This window comes from Bidens hawaiensis, unplaced genomic scaffold (genome assembly GCF_021521415.1).
Source record: "Bidens hawaiensis isolate Kalapana, Puna unplaced genomic scaffold, B.hawaiensis_p1.1 tig00010347_1, whole genome shotgun sequence".
NCBI classification, from domain to species: Eukaryota; Viridiplantae; Streptophyta; class Magnoliopsida; order Asterales; family Asteraceae; genus Bidens; species Bidens hawaiensis.
Genome location: NW_027491785.1, coordinates 47942 through 64454, shown reverse-complemented (window position 1 = coordinate 64454; position 16513 = coordinate 47942). Strand labels below are relative to the sequence as shown.

At 36.4% G+C, this 16513-nt stretch overlaps 1 protein-coding gene and 1 pseudogene across 2 annotated transcripts; one reads left to right on the top strand and one right to left on the bottom strand.

The window, feature by feature from the left end:
• Positions 1-2979: 2979 nt before the first annotated feature.
• On the top strand, positions 2980-4681 carry LOC143534831 (heat stress transcription factor A-4c-like; annotated as a pseudogene). The gene is made up of 2 exons (XR_013135612.1): positions 2980-3196; positions 3963-4681. The product of XR_013135612.1 is annotated as a heat stress transcription factor A-4c-like (transcript).
• A 321-nt stretch (positions 4682-5002) lies between these two features.
• LOC143534881 (uncharacterized) lies at positions 5003-6157 on the bottom strand. Its single transcript, XM_077029258.1, has one exon. The coding sequence runs from the start codon at positions 5930-5932 to the stop codon at positions 5003-5005; it is 930 nt and encodes a 309-aa protein (XP_076885373.1). The 5' UTR covers positions 5933-6157.
• Positions 6158-16513: the final 10356 nt, after the last annotated feature.

Sequence of the window (16513 nt, the reverse complement as noted above, 5' to 3'; positions counted from 1 at the left end):
TGGTTCGGTTATCGGTCTCTTTCTTCCTCTGACCTTACCCTGGACCATGTTGATGCTAATGTCGACGGGCTTTCGTCCGTTACCCCTGTACCTGTTGTCGTTCCTTCCTCCCTTCTTGATAGATGCCACGAGGTGTGCGAGCCTCCCATCCTTGACAAATGTCTCGACGATGTCCCTCAAGGATGTGCACTCCTCAGTGCTATGGCCCTTTGTCCCATGGAAGTCACAAGACTTGCTTTGATCCGCATTGGGTTTCTGTCGGATCGCTGGGGCTTTTGGCCATGGCAGTTTTTCCGTGGCAAATATCTCCGTGACGCTCTTGGTGAGTGGCGTCCAACGGTTTTTCCGATTCGAAGGGTGCGTGTTGTCCCTTCCGCCAACCAGAGGGCGAGAGCTTGAGGGGGTGTCAAAGTTTATCCTTGACTGCCAAATACCTTGCCGCCTCTTTTTGTTTAGCCGGGCGGTTCTCACATTGTTCTCCCTTGTCCTCTGCGTGTAGAGGTTTGTATTCTGGGGGAGATCTCTTCCCAGCTGTTTCTCCGTTTCGGCAAAGCGTTTGGCTGCCGTCATTATGGCATCCCACGTGGATGGCATGCCATCTTTACCCGTCAGAGTGCGGATGAGTTCTGGGTATTCAGCGCCCTGAATGAAAGCGGCGCGAACGAGGTCTTCACTGATGTTGCCCAGACTCAGCTTCTTGGAGTTGAAGCGGGTGATGAAGTCCAGTAAGGATTCATCCTCTTCTCTCACACAGTTGAGGATCGTCCACTGCTCCTCAGTGTGCTTCCTCTGTTGACTAAACTGTTGACTGAACTTGTTCTGGAAGTCTGCCCAGTCATAAATGTGGTGGACCGGTAAACGGTCGAACCATGCTCTGGCTGCTCCTACCAGAGTCATCTGGAACATGTAGCACCACGTGGGTTCCGTCCAGTTACTGACGGTTGCCCCCGCAATGAACCTGTTCAGATGGTCATCTGGGTCAGATATACCATCGTATGTGCCAATATTGGACATTTGTTTGGCACTCCTCGGGGCGATTGCTTCTGCAATGTCCCTTGCAAATTTTGACCTTCCTGCGTTTGTGGCAGTAGGTCTAAAGGCCTTGGAGAAGTCACGCGAGCTTTTTTCCGTGACTGGTTGGAATGCTTCCCCAAAATTCCTTTTTGGCTGGGGATCCGTTTCCTTACGCTTCCCTTTCGCCCTATGGCGAGGGTTCGCGTCGGTGTCGGAATCTTCCCTCTCGGCGTCTGAGTACTCGTACTCACTACTCATGTTGAGGTGCTGGCGAGTACTACCGAATTCCTCAGCTTGTTGGACTGAACGCAAGCGTTCGTCCAATTCAGCCTGAAATTCTCTTTGACGTGCCTCGGCCCATGCCTTCACTTGATCAAGTGTTTGGCGAGGGGCTCGAGTTCGTTTTTCCAGCTGGGCATCAGTGAATCCCAGTGGAATATTTACTCCACTTGCCCCTACATGAGTGACTGGGGTAGTGTTCGTAAAATGTACTTCACTTGCCCCAGCTTGGGTGGCTGGGGTAGTGTTTGTAAACATTGTGTTGCCGGTGTTTACCCCAGTGGCTGGGGTTGTGGTTACCGGAATTTCTCTAGTCATCTTGGAAGTTTTGAAAAACTGGAGAAAGATGTAGTTCTAGCTTTATGCACGGATGGCGCCAATGAAGAAACACTAAGTGACCCCGGGCAGATTATAGGTAATCTGGGGGCTAAGTAATGTTTCCCACGAAGGTTAGGTCCAGCAGAGTAAGTTGTACTTCAGGGAACCTGCAAAACAGACACCGTAAGCTCGTCACTGAGAAGGGGGGGGTTCCTCCTTGTGACCACCCTCCGGCGTGAGAATCAGTCTATATTGCTCTTTGAATATAAAAGTATATGAATACTATTAGAGCAGTTATCAAGTAAGTTATACGAGATAGTAGATGATGAAATGATAATACCATTTGCTGTCTTTTATAGCCGAAGGTGGGTTTCCAAGGGGTTTAGCCGGCCCAACACGCTACCAACTGTAACCTATGCACGTGCCCTACCTGTGAGTGGTGGATAGGTAGCGGCTGACACAGAGCAGGCGTGCCGTGCACTCTTCGTCTTCTACCAACTGCAGGCTAGGCACGTGGTCTGGCAGGAGTTGGTGGGCAGGCGGCGGCTATTGGTTACAGTGCTGTGGCGTGCTGTCTGCCACGCTGCTGTCAGTGAGCTGTCGCATTCTTGGTCAGATCTTTTGTCTTTACCTCGTCAGGTATCACGCAAAAGATCCTCCATCATACGGACTGGCCCATTTTGGCGGGAGTTTTCCCCCTCCCGCCTTTGCTCATTCTTTCAGGTGACACTGAATATTTGTAAGTGTTAAGCCTTATGCGTGTAGCTATGCTGTGCGGGTAGCCTTCCCTGATGGCTTGTATCCGCAACTGCGGGAACAGGCGGGTTACTTTACCATTGGGAGGCTTTTCCCTGCGTATGCAGCTTGCATACTGCGCGTAGGCTTCTCTGAGCATGGTGGGTCCTGCGGGAGTAGATGGTCTTTGCGCAGACATCCCTGTTCAAGGTGAGTCATGCGGGACCAACTGAGCCCTGCTGGGACCTACCTCTTCAAAGACCATACGAGACATGAGAGATCATACTTTATTATAGTAGACGGATTTTTACTAGAATGTTTTCTTTTGTAACTCAAGCAATTCATCGAACTCCTGGGGTGCAATGGATTGGTTTACTTTTTGTTGTATTAAGTTGATCCAGTGTACACGTGAATTATGTCTGTTTCTCAAGACAGTATAAAGTGAGTTGCTTTTGCTTTAAGCTTCTAGAAACGGGTTGCTGTTTATAACGACTTTGATGTTTGATTGCACCTTCTTATCATAATAGCTTTAAGTGACCACTTCTTTTTTATTTTTATTTCAAGCAAATCGTCGAACACTTTATGTGCATTCATTCAAGTCACTGTTTTTTTCATAATTGTTGGTATTATTAGTATGGATGATGCTCAAAGTAGTTCCACTAGTCTGCCTCCATTTATTGTCAAGACTTATGAAATGGTAAATGATCCTTTAACCGATCATATCGTCTCGTGGAGCCCGAATAACCGAAGCTTTGTCGTCACCGACCCGCTTGAGTTTTCCGGTGAATTGCTTCCAAGATTTTTCAAGCATAATAATTTTTCGAGTTTTGTCAGACAACTAAACATATACGTGAGTAATCTCTCATTCACGGGTTTCATCGCTCATTGACCAGAAAAGTCAAACTTTGAAAATTATTGACCTGAACGGCCGTTCGAATAATATCATAGGAGGTCAAACTTTGAAAATTGTTCGTTAGAACAGCTGTTCGAATAATATCAGGACGGCTAGCCGTTTGAATAATATCAGAACGGCTAGTCGTTCGAATAATATCAGGATGGTTGTTCTAACCTTTTTTTTGTGGGGGGGGGGGGCAAACTTTGAAATTATTCGTTAGAAGTTAGAACGGCCTTTCGGCCAATATCCAAACAGCCATTCTGACCATAGACTGTCAAACTTTGAAAATCTTTATCAGGATGGTTGTTCTAACCATTTTTTTTGGGGGGGGGGGGGGGGCTTGAAAGTTTGAAATTGTTCTTTGAAATGATTCGTTAGAAGTTAGAACGGCCTTTCGGCCAATATCCAAACAGCCATTCTGACCATAAACTTTCAAACTTTGAAAATCTTTATTAGGATGGTTGTTCTAACCATTTTTTTTTTGGGGGGGGCTTCAAAGTTTGAAATTATTCGTTAGAAGTTAGAACGGCCTTTCAGCCAATATCCAAACAGCCATTCTGACCATAGACTGTCAAACTTTGAAAATCTTTGGTCAAAACGGTCGGCCGGCCTCTATCTGGACGGCCGTTAAAACGGCATGGGATCAGATGATAGACAATGTGTGTATAGCTTTTGTTATTCGATCGTTTCCTAAATTTGTTATGGGTGCTTAATCTTATAGGGTTTTCATAAAATCGATCCGGAACAATGGGAATTTGCAAATGAAGACTTTATTAAAGGTCAACCTCATCTTTTGAAAAACATCCATAGAAGAAAGCCCATTTACAGTCATTCAATCAATGAAGCTTCTGCATGTTCTCCATTAACTGAATCAGAAAGAATTCAATACAAAAAAGATATCTATAGGCTGCAGTACAAGAAAGATTCATTATATATAGAGCTTCAAACACACCGAACAGAACAAGAAGATATTGAATTGGCAGCACGCGCGTTAACCAAGCGTTTAAACATCGTTATAAAACACCAAAAAGACCTCTTGTGTGCCTTGGATAATACATTGCAGAAACCAGCAAAAAGTGCAGTCACAAATGACCGAAAAAGACGGTTTTCGTCTGAAATTAATGATCAGGTGAGCTCATTTGATGTCACAGTTTCCGAGTCCCTTAATATAGATGCCCTTTTGGCTTTAAATTTAGAAGTAGTTGAACAATTGGAGTCTTCTATAATGTTTTGGGACAAATTATTAACCAAATTTCATCGAACATGGTCAGAAAGTTGTGCCACAACTTCTGAACCAGTTGAAGTTGTGAAAGGGGGTGCGAATGATGGGTTTTGGGAACAGTTCTTGACCGAGAATCCTGGTGGTTCGATGACTGATAACGACAACCAAGGGTTGATCAATACGGGATATTTTGGTGGCAACACGGAGAGTGTAAATAGTCTTACAGAAAATAGTAAAAATAATGTTTTTTCTAACTTTGGACACAAATAATTACATGTTATAAACTTATAGTTATGTATACTGTTACTAAATAACGCGCCTGTGATCTCCTTATTTATAGCTTTCCGACAAGATAAGAGGTGTGCATAAAATGGAGCGAAGATGACTGAGATATCGATCCTTAAAGGGTGCACACTTCCGTTTTTTTTTTTTTTTTTTTTTTTTTTGAATTGTTAACATGGTAGAAGTGAATAAGAAATTTACAAATTCATTAAAAGTTAGGCAAAGTGCCAAACAATGCTTACAAATAGTTCTCAAAACTAAAAATAAAGATCAAAATACATTTGGTTTAATTCTAACCATACATCTTTAAACACCTTAACAATTAGATGATGATATGCATCACAATTCAATGTCAAATAGCAAGCCAAAAGCTCTTCAAGATCTTCTCTTTGCCTGATTCCATGCTCTACAATCATTTCCATCATTGAGTCTCTAAAGTCTTCTTGTGGATCATATGAACTTTTTAAAATTGCAAAACTATCAGCATAAGCTCTAAATGCATCTTTAATTACCCTCTCTTTGTTCATCTTCATCCTTACTCTCTTCATATCTTCAAGTGCTTTGATTTTGCATTCCGTTCTCGAGAGTGTTCTCGGCGTGTAAGCGTTGACTTTACATCCCCGTTTTGACTTTTTCCTATTTGATTTCTTGCTTACATCAACACACTTTCTTTGTTCATCATTCTTTAACATGATCTCATTGATCCTCTTGTTTTTCAGCTTTCTCCATTCTCCCGAATCCAACTTGCTACGCCGTGTTATTGATCGTGTTCCTGAATAGTCAACGGTTGACTTTGACTTCACACAATCTTCAGAATTGTTTTCAAACACAATCTTTTTTACTTCCTCAGTAGAACCCACTCTCTCTTTTCTTGATTCAATCTTTATCGTTTCAAACCGTGCTTCTTCGCTAATCAACTCTTTAATCGTTCTTCCATTCGACACCATTTTCTTGAAACTCGAAGCACTCACCGGTGAAACATTAAGCCGACGCTCCAAATTATGCAACATATCCTCATCTTCATACATCCAATTCTCAAATCTTGCATTTTCTGATTCGGGTTCACCGACATCTTTCATCTTCTTGAACCTCAAAACAAGTTTCTTTAATGAGACATTTGGCATCATATTAGAAGTTGTCTTGATCATTTTGGACTTTGCTTCTTGGCCTTTTTCTCTATAGAACATGAGAATGTGTTGATTTTAAGGAAGAGTTAAACTTATAGGTGTAGTTAGCATTTAGCAATGTGAACAATTGAAAAATTGTTTGCTGTTATATTTGAAGTTTAAAACAAAGGCCCGCCATAGATCTTGTGACCACTTTACTTCACTTTTTTTTAACATAATTGTGTCCTGTCCTTTGCTTTTTTGGCCTAGCTGTTCTAAATTAGGGGGACCGTTTTTGTCATTGTCTTTTAGGAAAAGATTTGATTTTTGTTTTATGTTTTTAAGTTTATGGATGTTTAAGTCTCTTGTTTACACGCGTGTGTTTGAATATGTTGTTTTATGGGCATGCTAGATGTTAACGCAGGACACGTAACAAGTTTTAGATCGAAGCATTTTGCCTGAAAGCCATGACAATAGGTTGAATGTTACCAAATATAACAAGCAGGATCAAGAACCCTCATGAAGATCATGTTCTTAAGAACCATAAATATGTAGAGAAGTTTCATGTTATACTTGACTAACTCTACCAAGAGGGGTGTTAATTAATACTTTGATAGTAAACATATAATTACATTATTTGTTTATGCTCTTGACAAAATATAAAGTTATATAGGTATATTTCTCTCATATATTATCCTACTTTATAGATATATTTTGTTGATAGTTTATTATTATCCTAATGGGTCATGTAGTTTTAGGTTGCTTTTCTTACTCATCTAACTATTAAACAAGAACTAGAAACAATATATATATATATACTAGTTTTTATTCCCCGTATTACAGGGGTTGTTTTATATTGTTTGTTCTAGTATTTATTTGTTTTTTTAATTTATATTTTTTTATTGTATGAAAGTTAATAATATACTTATGGTTTGAGATAAACTGTTTCACATATAAATGAAATGTTATAACCCGGTTTAAAAGCTATATGGTTTTGATGAGACCCAAGACCCGTTTATTTTTTTTACTATGAAATTGGTTTTTTAATTATAAATAATATTTATGAAAGTTAATAATATACTTATGGTTTGATGAGACCCAAACCCGTTTATTTTTTTTACTATCAAATTGGTTTTTTAATTTAAATAATATATATATATTTTTTAAAATAAATAAGATATTATTTTTTATTATATCATATTTTATAGGATTTTTACATAAATAATTTGGTGAGAATAATTTTGAATTTAATGAGATGTTATAATCCGTTTAAGAAATATCTGGGTTTGGTAAGACCCATACCCATGAATTCGGGTCAAATGCATGAGAAGTCTCCATTTAAAAATCAAACAAATCTGGTGACTCCAAAAAAGGGGGATTTTTATGTCTTCGTTTATATTATATATATATATATAGAGAGAGAGAGAAATTGAGTCGGTATTAGAGTCTTTCTAGCCCATTCATACAAAAGTGTAAATGAGCCGAGTTCGAGCTTGTTTGAGCTTGAGCTCGAGCTCGACTCGTTGAACTTAACAGAGCTCAAGTTTGGCTTTTTTTCGAGCTCTCTGTCAAAGCTCAAATTCGATTCATGGGTAATTTTTAACGCTCGAGTTCCACTTGTTTATCGTTTATTATTATTTTCTCACTTATTATAAATATGTAACATAATGTATTATTTAGTTATGTATCATAACTAACTATATATGTAACTAGGTTAGTTACCCGTGTAGCACACGGGTTAGAATAAATAGATTTATTTATAAAATAATACAATATAAAAAAAATATGTTCAAAAGATATAAATATAAATTATATGATAGAATAAATTACACATTACAAAATATGGAAATAAAAAGTTGTTAGAAATTCATAAATCTTTAAATATTTCTTTGTACACAATACTAGTAGTTTTATTTGTATCCTTATTTTCTATGTAAAAACTTAATAGTTTTACATCGTTTTCTGTTTCTAACTCAAAATAATGCAGCACATAACTATCATGAGTTAAAATAAACTGTCTAAAAAACAAACCAACCATCTATAAGACTATACGCTATGGGGCTTGGTTGGCTGAGGTGGCAAGGGGCGATGGGCGGGGAACACCGCCGTGGGGCGCGGTTGTTCCTTGGGCGTCGTGGATTCCATCGTTCAAACGGCCGACGCGGTTGGTGTGGTTTTGGTCCCCCCCCCCAACGTTCATGTTGAACGGCTAGTTTTAAAAAAAACAAAGAAAAAACTAATTATTTTATTTATAAATACTAACTCATTTTATCATTCTATACACAAACAAATACCAAATACTATCAAATTTCAAAACAAAAAACTAACTCTCTACCATGAATCATTTCTCAAATTTCACCGGCTCGAGCTCAAACCCGAACCCAAACCAGAACACGAGCTCGAGCTCAAACCCTAACCCTAACCAAAACCCGAACACCAACCCAAACCCGTGGGATCCGTCTCAAAGGTGGTGGGCTAGTTTACTCGCAAACAATGACCCTACCAACCCTTACTTTGCCAACCAGCATGTACCCGCAATGCCTCCAAACGATATGTTTTATCAAATGCCAATGCCGTTTATGCCTCTGCCACCACACACCCAAACATCCCAAACACCCGAAACCCAAGTTTTGGAAACCCAAATTCCCGAAACCCAAGTCGATGAACCCAAAGTTCGTCGCAAGCGAAGCCATAAAAAGAAGGTCGTTGCCGATCAAACACCAACCGAATTGTACGACAGGAAGAAGTGGGAAGACGATGAGGAAGCGGCATTGGCGCAAGCGTGGATCGATTCATCCGAAGACTCGGTGTTAGGTGACGGTAAACGCACCGCGATATTTTGGGCAGAAATACGTGATAAGTTTTTTGAGATAATGGGTCGAGGTCGCTACCGCGGGGATGATTCCGTCTCCAACAAATGGAAGGCAATGGTTTTAAAAATGAACCACTTCTCCACAATTCACACTCGCCATAATAACAACAGAAAAAGCGGCACGAACGACGCCGACCTTCTTGAGGCTATGTTGAAACAATACAAGGGCCTTCATGGTCACAACTTCAGCATGGCGATGTTTGAAATTTGGAGGAAATGCACGAGCTCGCCAAAGTGGCTTCCGATCCCGACATCTTCACCGCGACCGTCCAAACGGTCAAAAACAACGTCTACTTCGGCCGACCAATCGCCGTCTCAAGCCGCGTCGGATGCTCTTTCTCAGTTTAACTTAAACGAGAGTGATCCCGATTTTCTTTTTGATGAACCGGATGAGTTGCCACGTCCGGTAGGAAGAGAAAGGGCCAAGGTGGCGGCTAGAGGTGGGGGGTCTTCGTCTAGAACGACATCCTCGATGAGTTCCGACGTGAGCGCGTGGTTTGACAACTTGGAGCTTGCAATTAAAGAGTTTCGGGAGGGAAAAAAACACTCGAAAGAGGAACTCAACGTCAGGGCCGGCTCTAGGCTAGGGCGAGCCGGACAACCGGCCGAGGCACTTAATTTTTAGGGGCCTGAAACTTTTTATATATTTTTATTTTTTTTTACAATGGTAGAAGTTTTGTTGATGTGAGTTGCAGATACAAAGAAATGAAGAAGAAGAAGGTTGGTTAGAAAGAAAATTGTTATTTTATTATTAATCGAAAGTTGATGGTTTCTGACAAAAATTGTTAATAGTCACCTTTATGCATCACTTTTATGAAGGTGTGAATATATTATTAGTTTGTTTTTCGTACTAAAGGTTTAATTTACTTTAGTTTATTTATTAATAAATGATTTAATATGACAAATGACTTTTTTTCTTTCTAATTCTATCTAATCAATATATTTTCTATCAGTCTACTAATTTTATAGGCTATAAATTTATGACTTACTCTATTTTTTAATAAACAAAACATATTTACTTTTTTAAAAATATTTCTCTAAAAGAATATATTTGTAATAAAAATCTTAAACAATACTCGAGTTTCATTCTATCATTTAAAAATACATGTGAAATCAATATATATAGAGAGAGAGAGAGCTAGAAAGTTTTAACTTTTTTGAAAAGTTAAATTATTGGTGATCCTATTTTGACGTAAACCGGTTAATGATTATTTATCCAATAAAAGAGAGAAAGTAAGGAAGTAATACTTAATCGTATGCCTTTGATATTTAACATGTGGATGCAAAAAACAACAATTTGTGACACTCTAGTTAAAATGTTTTAGTTCTGTCACTAATCTAGATTTTAGCTCATTTAGTTTAAGTAATATTATGTGTATTTAGTTGGTCAATTATGCTCTAAAAAATTTTAACAGTGAACATCCCAAATTAATTATATATTTTTTCATAGCCCAAACCAAATTATTAACCATGTAAGAGCTGAGTTTTTTTAGTTTTATTATTTATTTATGTTCTTTGTTTGCGTTTTGTAATATTTTCGGCCCCTCAATTAAAATGTTCAAGTTGCGTGACTTTAGGTACGAATCTAGCATTTAAAAACCTTTTTTATCCATAGTCTGTTTAAGTTATACGGGCCTTTTTATTTCTGCTCGGCCGAAGTATTTAAATCCTCGGAGCCGGCCCTGCTCAAGATAATACACGAAGAAAGAAAAGCGATGCATGCAGAATACAAAGCCATGCATGAAGAAAGAAAGAAGGCTAAATCGGAACGGCAACGAGAGAAGGACTTCAAGCTCCTCGCAAAGGATCTCTCGCATCTAGATCCGGCCACGCGTGCTTTTTTGGAGAAAAAGAAAGAAAGGATAATGGCAAAATACGCAAACGATGACTCGGACGCCGAAAATTAGTTTTATTTTTTTTCTGTTTGTATGTTTTTTTATGTATTTTAGTTTAATTAAGTTTGATTTTTATTATATTAAGTTTGTTAGTTTTATTAAATTTAAAAAAATAAAAAAATTAAAGGGGCTTCGAAGCCCCGTCACCATTGAGGGGCATCTTTGGGGTGGGGCTTTGAAGCCCCCAGTGCATATGTGACGCTGACGTGGCACTGGGGAGGGGCTTTGAAGCCCCTCACCATAGTGACCAGTCTAATGATTGACCTTAACTTTTATTAATCTTTAATGCAAAACAAAAAAAAGTGAAAATTTCATACTTTGAAATTAATTATTTTATCTAAAGGTATATGATTTTTTTCTAAGAATAAAAATGTGAGTTCCAATATTACTTTCGTATATGATCTCGGCTTCTATAACACGATTATCATGTTGTATTTTCACATGCAGTTTAGTTTCATTGCATATACCAATTTTCTTGTTAATATTTTAAGCAACATTACTTAAACGTCGACTTTTAGGACTAATCTATAACTTGACAACCTTAGATTTTAAGGTCATTTAAAACATCAGGAAACTAATACTTTCTTGTAACGTATCATTTTATGGCTGATAGAACATGGATAGCGAACACTTCTAGTTTCTTGAGTGACCTCATTTTTCGGTGCAAGTATAAATCGCTCACCAAAGAAACTGTATTTTTAAAATCTTCAATAATAGAAGAATATACAAAGTCAAATTATCATATGATTAATAGTGTGCTAATGTCTAACATGTGTATTCCAAAGATAAGTTGTTTTATCCACCTGAAAAACCAAAACATGTAGTCTAGTGTTTATATTTTTGTGGATTTTTAAGATTATTAACTTAACATAAATGATGGGTTGATTAAATAGTTAACTAAACAAAAGTTGTAAATGACTACTTTTTGAAACCAACCCGTGGAACGGAACTCATTTTAATCATAAACTGTTTTGACTTTAACCATGTATGATATTTTAATCTGTTAAAGAAACCCGCTCGTTTAAGTTAATATAAACACTAAGAATACATCAATAGTGAATATGTATTTTCATGGTTTGAAAGTAAAAGACTTGTAATTTAGTAAATAATTATATATATTTAATAAGTTAAAGTTTATTGAAATTTAATTTTAAAATTAATGTTGCCTGTTCATCCAATAATATCGTTTCTTATAAAATCTTAATTAGTATAATATATTTAAAACCTTTATTTTTGGAATCAATATTCAATATCAACGTGAAACTTGGTTACCTATAAAAGCCTAATATTAATAACTAATATACTATATTTATGTAAAAAAACATATTTATGTTGGTATTTAATTGATTAAATCAGGAAATAATTATTAAAAAGAGAAAATGAAAGATTAAAAAGTAAAAAAAAATGAAATACAAGTTATTTTTAGCAAAGAATTATTAAAAAGAGAAAATGAAAGATTAAAAAGTAAAAAAAAAAATAAATACAAAACTATTAATAAGAAAAAGAATTGTCAAAAGTATTTAATATGAGATAGAGGAGGGAAAATTTTTGCACTTAATAAGTTTTATTTATTATATAGTATAAATAATAGAGTTTTTTTCCCAAATAAGTGTTGTGGGGAAAACTATTTACCAATTTGGTGTTGCTTTAAAAGTAATTACTAAAAATGTGTTCATTAACTAACTTTTTTTCTCACTCATAATCTAATTGGACAATCTATATTTTTAATAAAATAAAACATATTTGAACAAAAAAAAGGTTTTGTTTTATTAGATAAATTTATAATTTAAATATTTTTGTTCTTTTTAAATATTTGTTATATTTTATTAATAAAATATTTATGTAAAAAGTAATAAATATATTCATATACAGTATAACTTGTGGTAAATTTCGAAACCCATTTTATATTTTCATGATTATGAATTTCATTTTTATTACGATTATAGAAAAATAATAGTTTTACTACTACCCTTGGTTATGCAATTTATTCCTTTTTTGTCCTTCACGGATCTTTTTCTATATACATAAATATGTTAATTACTTCATATGAAAGGATAACAAATTTTTATTACAAAAATCCATGTTATAATTATACATAATTATGTTAACAATATGATATAAATTGTTAACAATACTATATTGACTTAAGTGTATCATACTAAATTTAAAAATGCTATATTGATTTGTATCTTTATCTAAACTTAAGTGTATCATGCTAAATTTTATTAAAATTTTTATATATAAATAATAGATCGTGAGACACAAAATTAATAAACACTAAATATATATTTATTTAATAAAAAAACTAAACAAAGTTTTAAAAATATTAAAACAAGTTTCTTTTATTAAAAATATTGGCCATCCAATTAGATTAAGAGTGAGAAAAAACTAGTTATTAAATAAACACATTTTTGGTAAATATTTTATAACCAACACCAATTTGGTAAATACTTTTCTCCATAACACTTTTTTGGGAAAAAACTCATAGATAATATTCACTATATGAATAAACATATTTCATATACATGTATGAATAGTGGACTATTTACACTCGCGAACATAATCTTGGTAAATGAAATTCGAACTCAAACGTGTTTATTAAATAAGCTTCAATTAAGATTAAGATGTGTTTTAATAAACTTAACTTATAAACTTTATCTAGTTTACACTCCTTTTTTCAACTTTAGTTAAATTGAGGGATTGAGAGAATAAACTTTAGAATATAGATTCTGACATAGGAGTAGGATACCCTTACACGTAAGAGGATGTTTCATGTCTGTATAAGTTACAAATGGGTAACACACTAGACTAGCTATGAGTGAAGTGAATAATTGATGATATGAGTAAACTGGTGACTTTAGATAGGACTAAACATGTATGTCATGAGATCATGTGAGTTGAAATAAAGGTTGACTTGTACAGGATTATCAGTTTGTGTCCAACATTATTGCACAATTATTTTTGTGGTACTAAATTCTTTTTATATTATGAATTGTGAGATCTCCTGGACGAAACGCAGTTCGTGAGTTTTCACGTTTCGGACAAAGTTAGATGTGTTATGATAGGATGAAATGTGATTGTGGGTAAGTAAAGAGAAATAATCAGGTTTTTAATTTAAATAATACTTGAATAAAAAATGAAAATCCTAATCTTCCTAATTGTGTCATTCCACCCCCAAGAATAGTGTTGTTGGTGTTCAATCTATAACAAATTAGACGAATACAAAGGCATCGAGTAAACCCCTCAAGTGTTATCGGGTCATGGGTCTCCTATGACTTATTCAACACATAATGTACTCCTTAATCCCAACTCTAGCGGTGAACGACAACGTCATTGGAATAAAAAAAACGGATGTTAACTTGAACATTTCGATCTTCTGAATGGTTTGTTTGGATGTAATTGACACCAAAGATCGAGGGAATGTACGCACTTAAGTGATTCCCCACGAATAATTGATGATATGATTAAACTTGTGACTTTGAATAGGACTAAACATGTATGTTATGAGAATTGAGATAATGTGAATTGAAATAAAGCTTGACTTGTAAAGGATCTCCATACTCGTTGTATAAATTAAAACGAGTATCTTGCAAGAAGCTAAATCCAAATTCTCTTGAACAACCAATACTCCTAAATCTTGTAAGGGGTATTGAGAAAATTCCTTCTTTCAAGACTCGAACTCATGACCTCTCCATGAAGAAAACCTTAAGAAAAACCTACATGACCATCCCATCCAAATGGTGATGGTGAAGCTAAAGCCCATTACAAGATACAACTACGCATAAGTAAAATTGAAATTACACTTATTTTATCATTTGATTTGAGAGATTCAGGTTTTCACCAATAGAAGACCAAGAACCTTTACTTCTTCACATCCCTTGATATGGATCGGCAACGTGTTGTCATTTAAAACTTTGTCAATCGTTTCTTGATTTACAAAGACTTCAATCAAAGTATGATTCTAATAATCGCGAAAACAGCTTGTTGCCTGTTGGATAGGAGTTCATCAACATACCAACAAACAACCATATAAGTTTATGTTTTAACCATCAATCAAATACAAATAATATTTAGTTATTTGTAAAATTAAAATGGAACATTCAAAGAAATGTCATTACGACTCCGGTAAGGTGGTTAAGATGTAAAATAAAATATCATAGATTCAAACTATATAGAGTGAAAAGATTTAGTCATTTTAAAAGAAGAAAAAAAGCACTCAAAGAAAAATGAAGACTCCTAATGACTGTAAAAATGCTATCAAACTACCCATGCCATAAAAGTTACTTCTACGTTGCATATTTTAATCCAGACTCATATAATAAGTAATCCATTAAAATAAAAGCGATAACAAAAAAACATGTTTACCCCTTTCATAATTAAGGAAAGTTCGTGGTTGAAAGTTTAAGTCTAGTTTATGAACTTTTTTAACAGATAACCTTCTAATCCAATTGTATAGGAATGATAGTTAAAACTTGGGATCTTAGGGTCTCATGTTTTACACCTGACTCAAAGAAGTTTTCTTTTAGCGATGGGTTTCCTTCTTGATGGTAAAACTGAATACTGGAGCGTCAAAATTAGCATAAACGGATGGCATCCCATCTTAAGAGAATTCACTCGGGTATCGGAAGATTCCAAGGTTCTTAAAAAAAAGTTTATGAACCTCTTTAAGGTTTAGTTCGATTCTCCCACCCTGTTTCCAGCCCCAGACATGGATATATACAATATTAAATTAAATCATTTTTTATAAAGAACACTTTCTAATGGGATCTGAGCCCAATCATTGGAAACCCTAACACTATAAATACCACACCACCTCCACAAGGGGAGGTAAGCAAGAAAATACATTCTAAATCCTTACTCACTCTCAGATTATTATTATTCTCCTACAATCTCTTATTCTCACACCGGAGGGTTACCCCAAAGAGGACCCCTCTGTCCCTTTCTGAGGGGTAAGTTCACGGTGCTGCTCATTTTGTAGGTGGAAGAATTCATACTCCGGAGAACCATCGGTGATATAGCACACTCATACCCGAGGAAAGTTGATCGTCTACCAGTGAGCCGATCCACGTTTCTTCATTGGCGCCATCACCTGTTACAACGGCAACAAAATCACTATCTCATCAGTTCTCTCTGAAAAACTTCACCATGGTTTCCGGTATTCGAAACAGCGATCAAGTTCTGGAGGATAATGAGCTTGAGGATGTTAATGAGGGACAGCAGTTTTTGAGGGCGCCGCGTGATACTGCGCGCACCACCAGTAACCATCCCTTCATCACAACACCTCATAGCCAGACTGAAACTCCTCCAGACGATCTCACGTTCCAGAATCTGACTGGCGCAAAACAAAAAGGACCAATGGGTCCGGAAGTTGAAACCAATGACCCTAAAGAATGGCTCATAAACGAACAACGGCGTTTAATGGACAAATACAATGAGCTGGTCAAACACAAAAAGTTAGCTGACTTAACAAAGAGGCTCGCATTTGACAAACAAACCATTCAGGGGACAACAAAAAGGGCGCGCGCGCCGGAAGATGGTCACTCTGTTCACACCGAACATGCTGATTTTAGTGATGAAGAAGTGCACAGCATGAGGAAAACGCGAGATACTCATGCAGGAGGCTCACAGCTCCGCGCGCACATGAATATAGCGCCCGGTGCCAAAGCCGATATGGATCTATACACACCGTACAACCCACCAGCGAGAGGGCAAGTGGACGTAACCACACCATATAGGCCAGCCATCTTGGTGAAGCATTCAAAATTCACTGAGCGCATCGCGAAGGCTCCCATTCAACACAAAACCAAGATGCCAAGTGGTTTGGGCAAGTACGATGGCACAACAGATCCAGACGATTTCTTACAAGGTTTTTACAACACTGGAAACCTAGAAAGC

Bases quoted from the DNA above. Each gene is read 5' to 3' on its own strand.
- LOC143534881 (XM_077029258.1), bottom strand. From the start codon at position 5,932: ATGTTCTATAGAGAAAAAGGCCAAGAAGCAAAGTCCAAAATGATCAAG.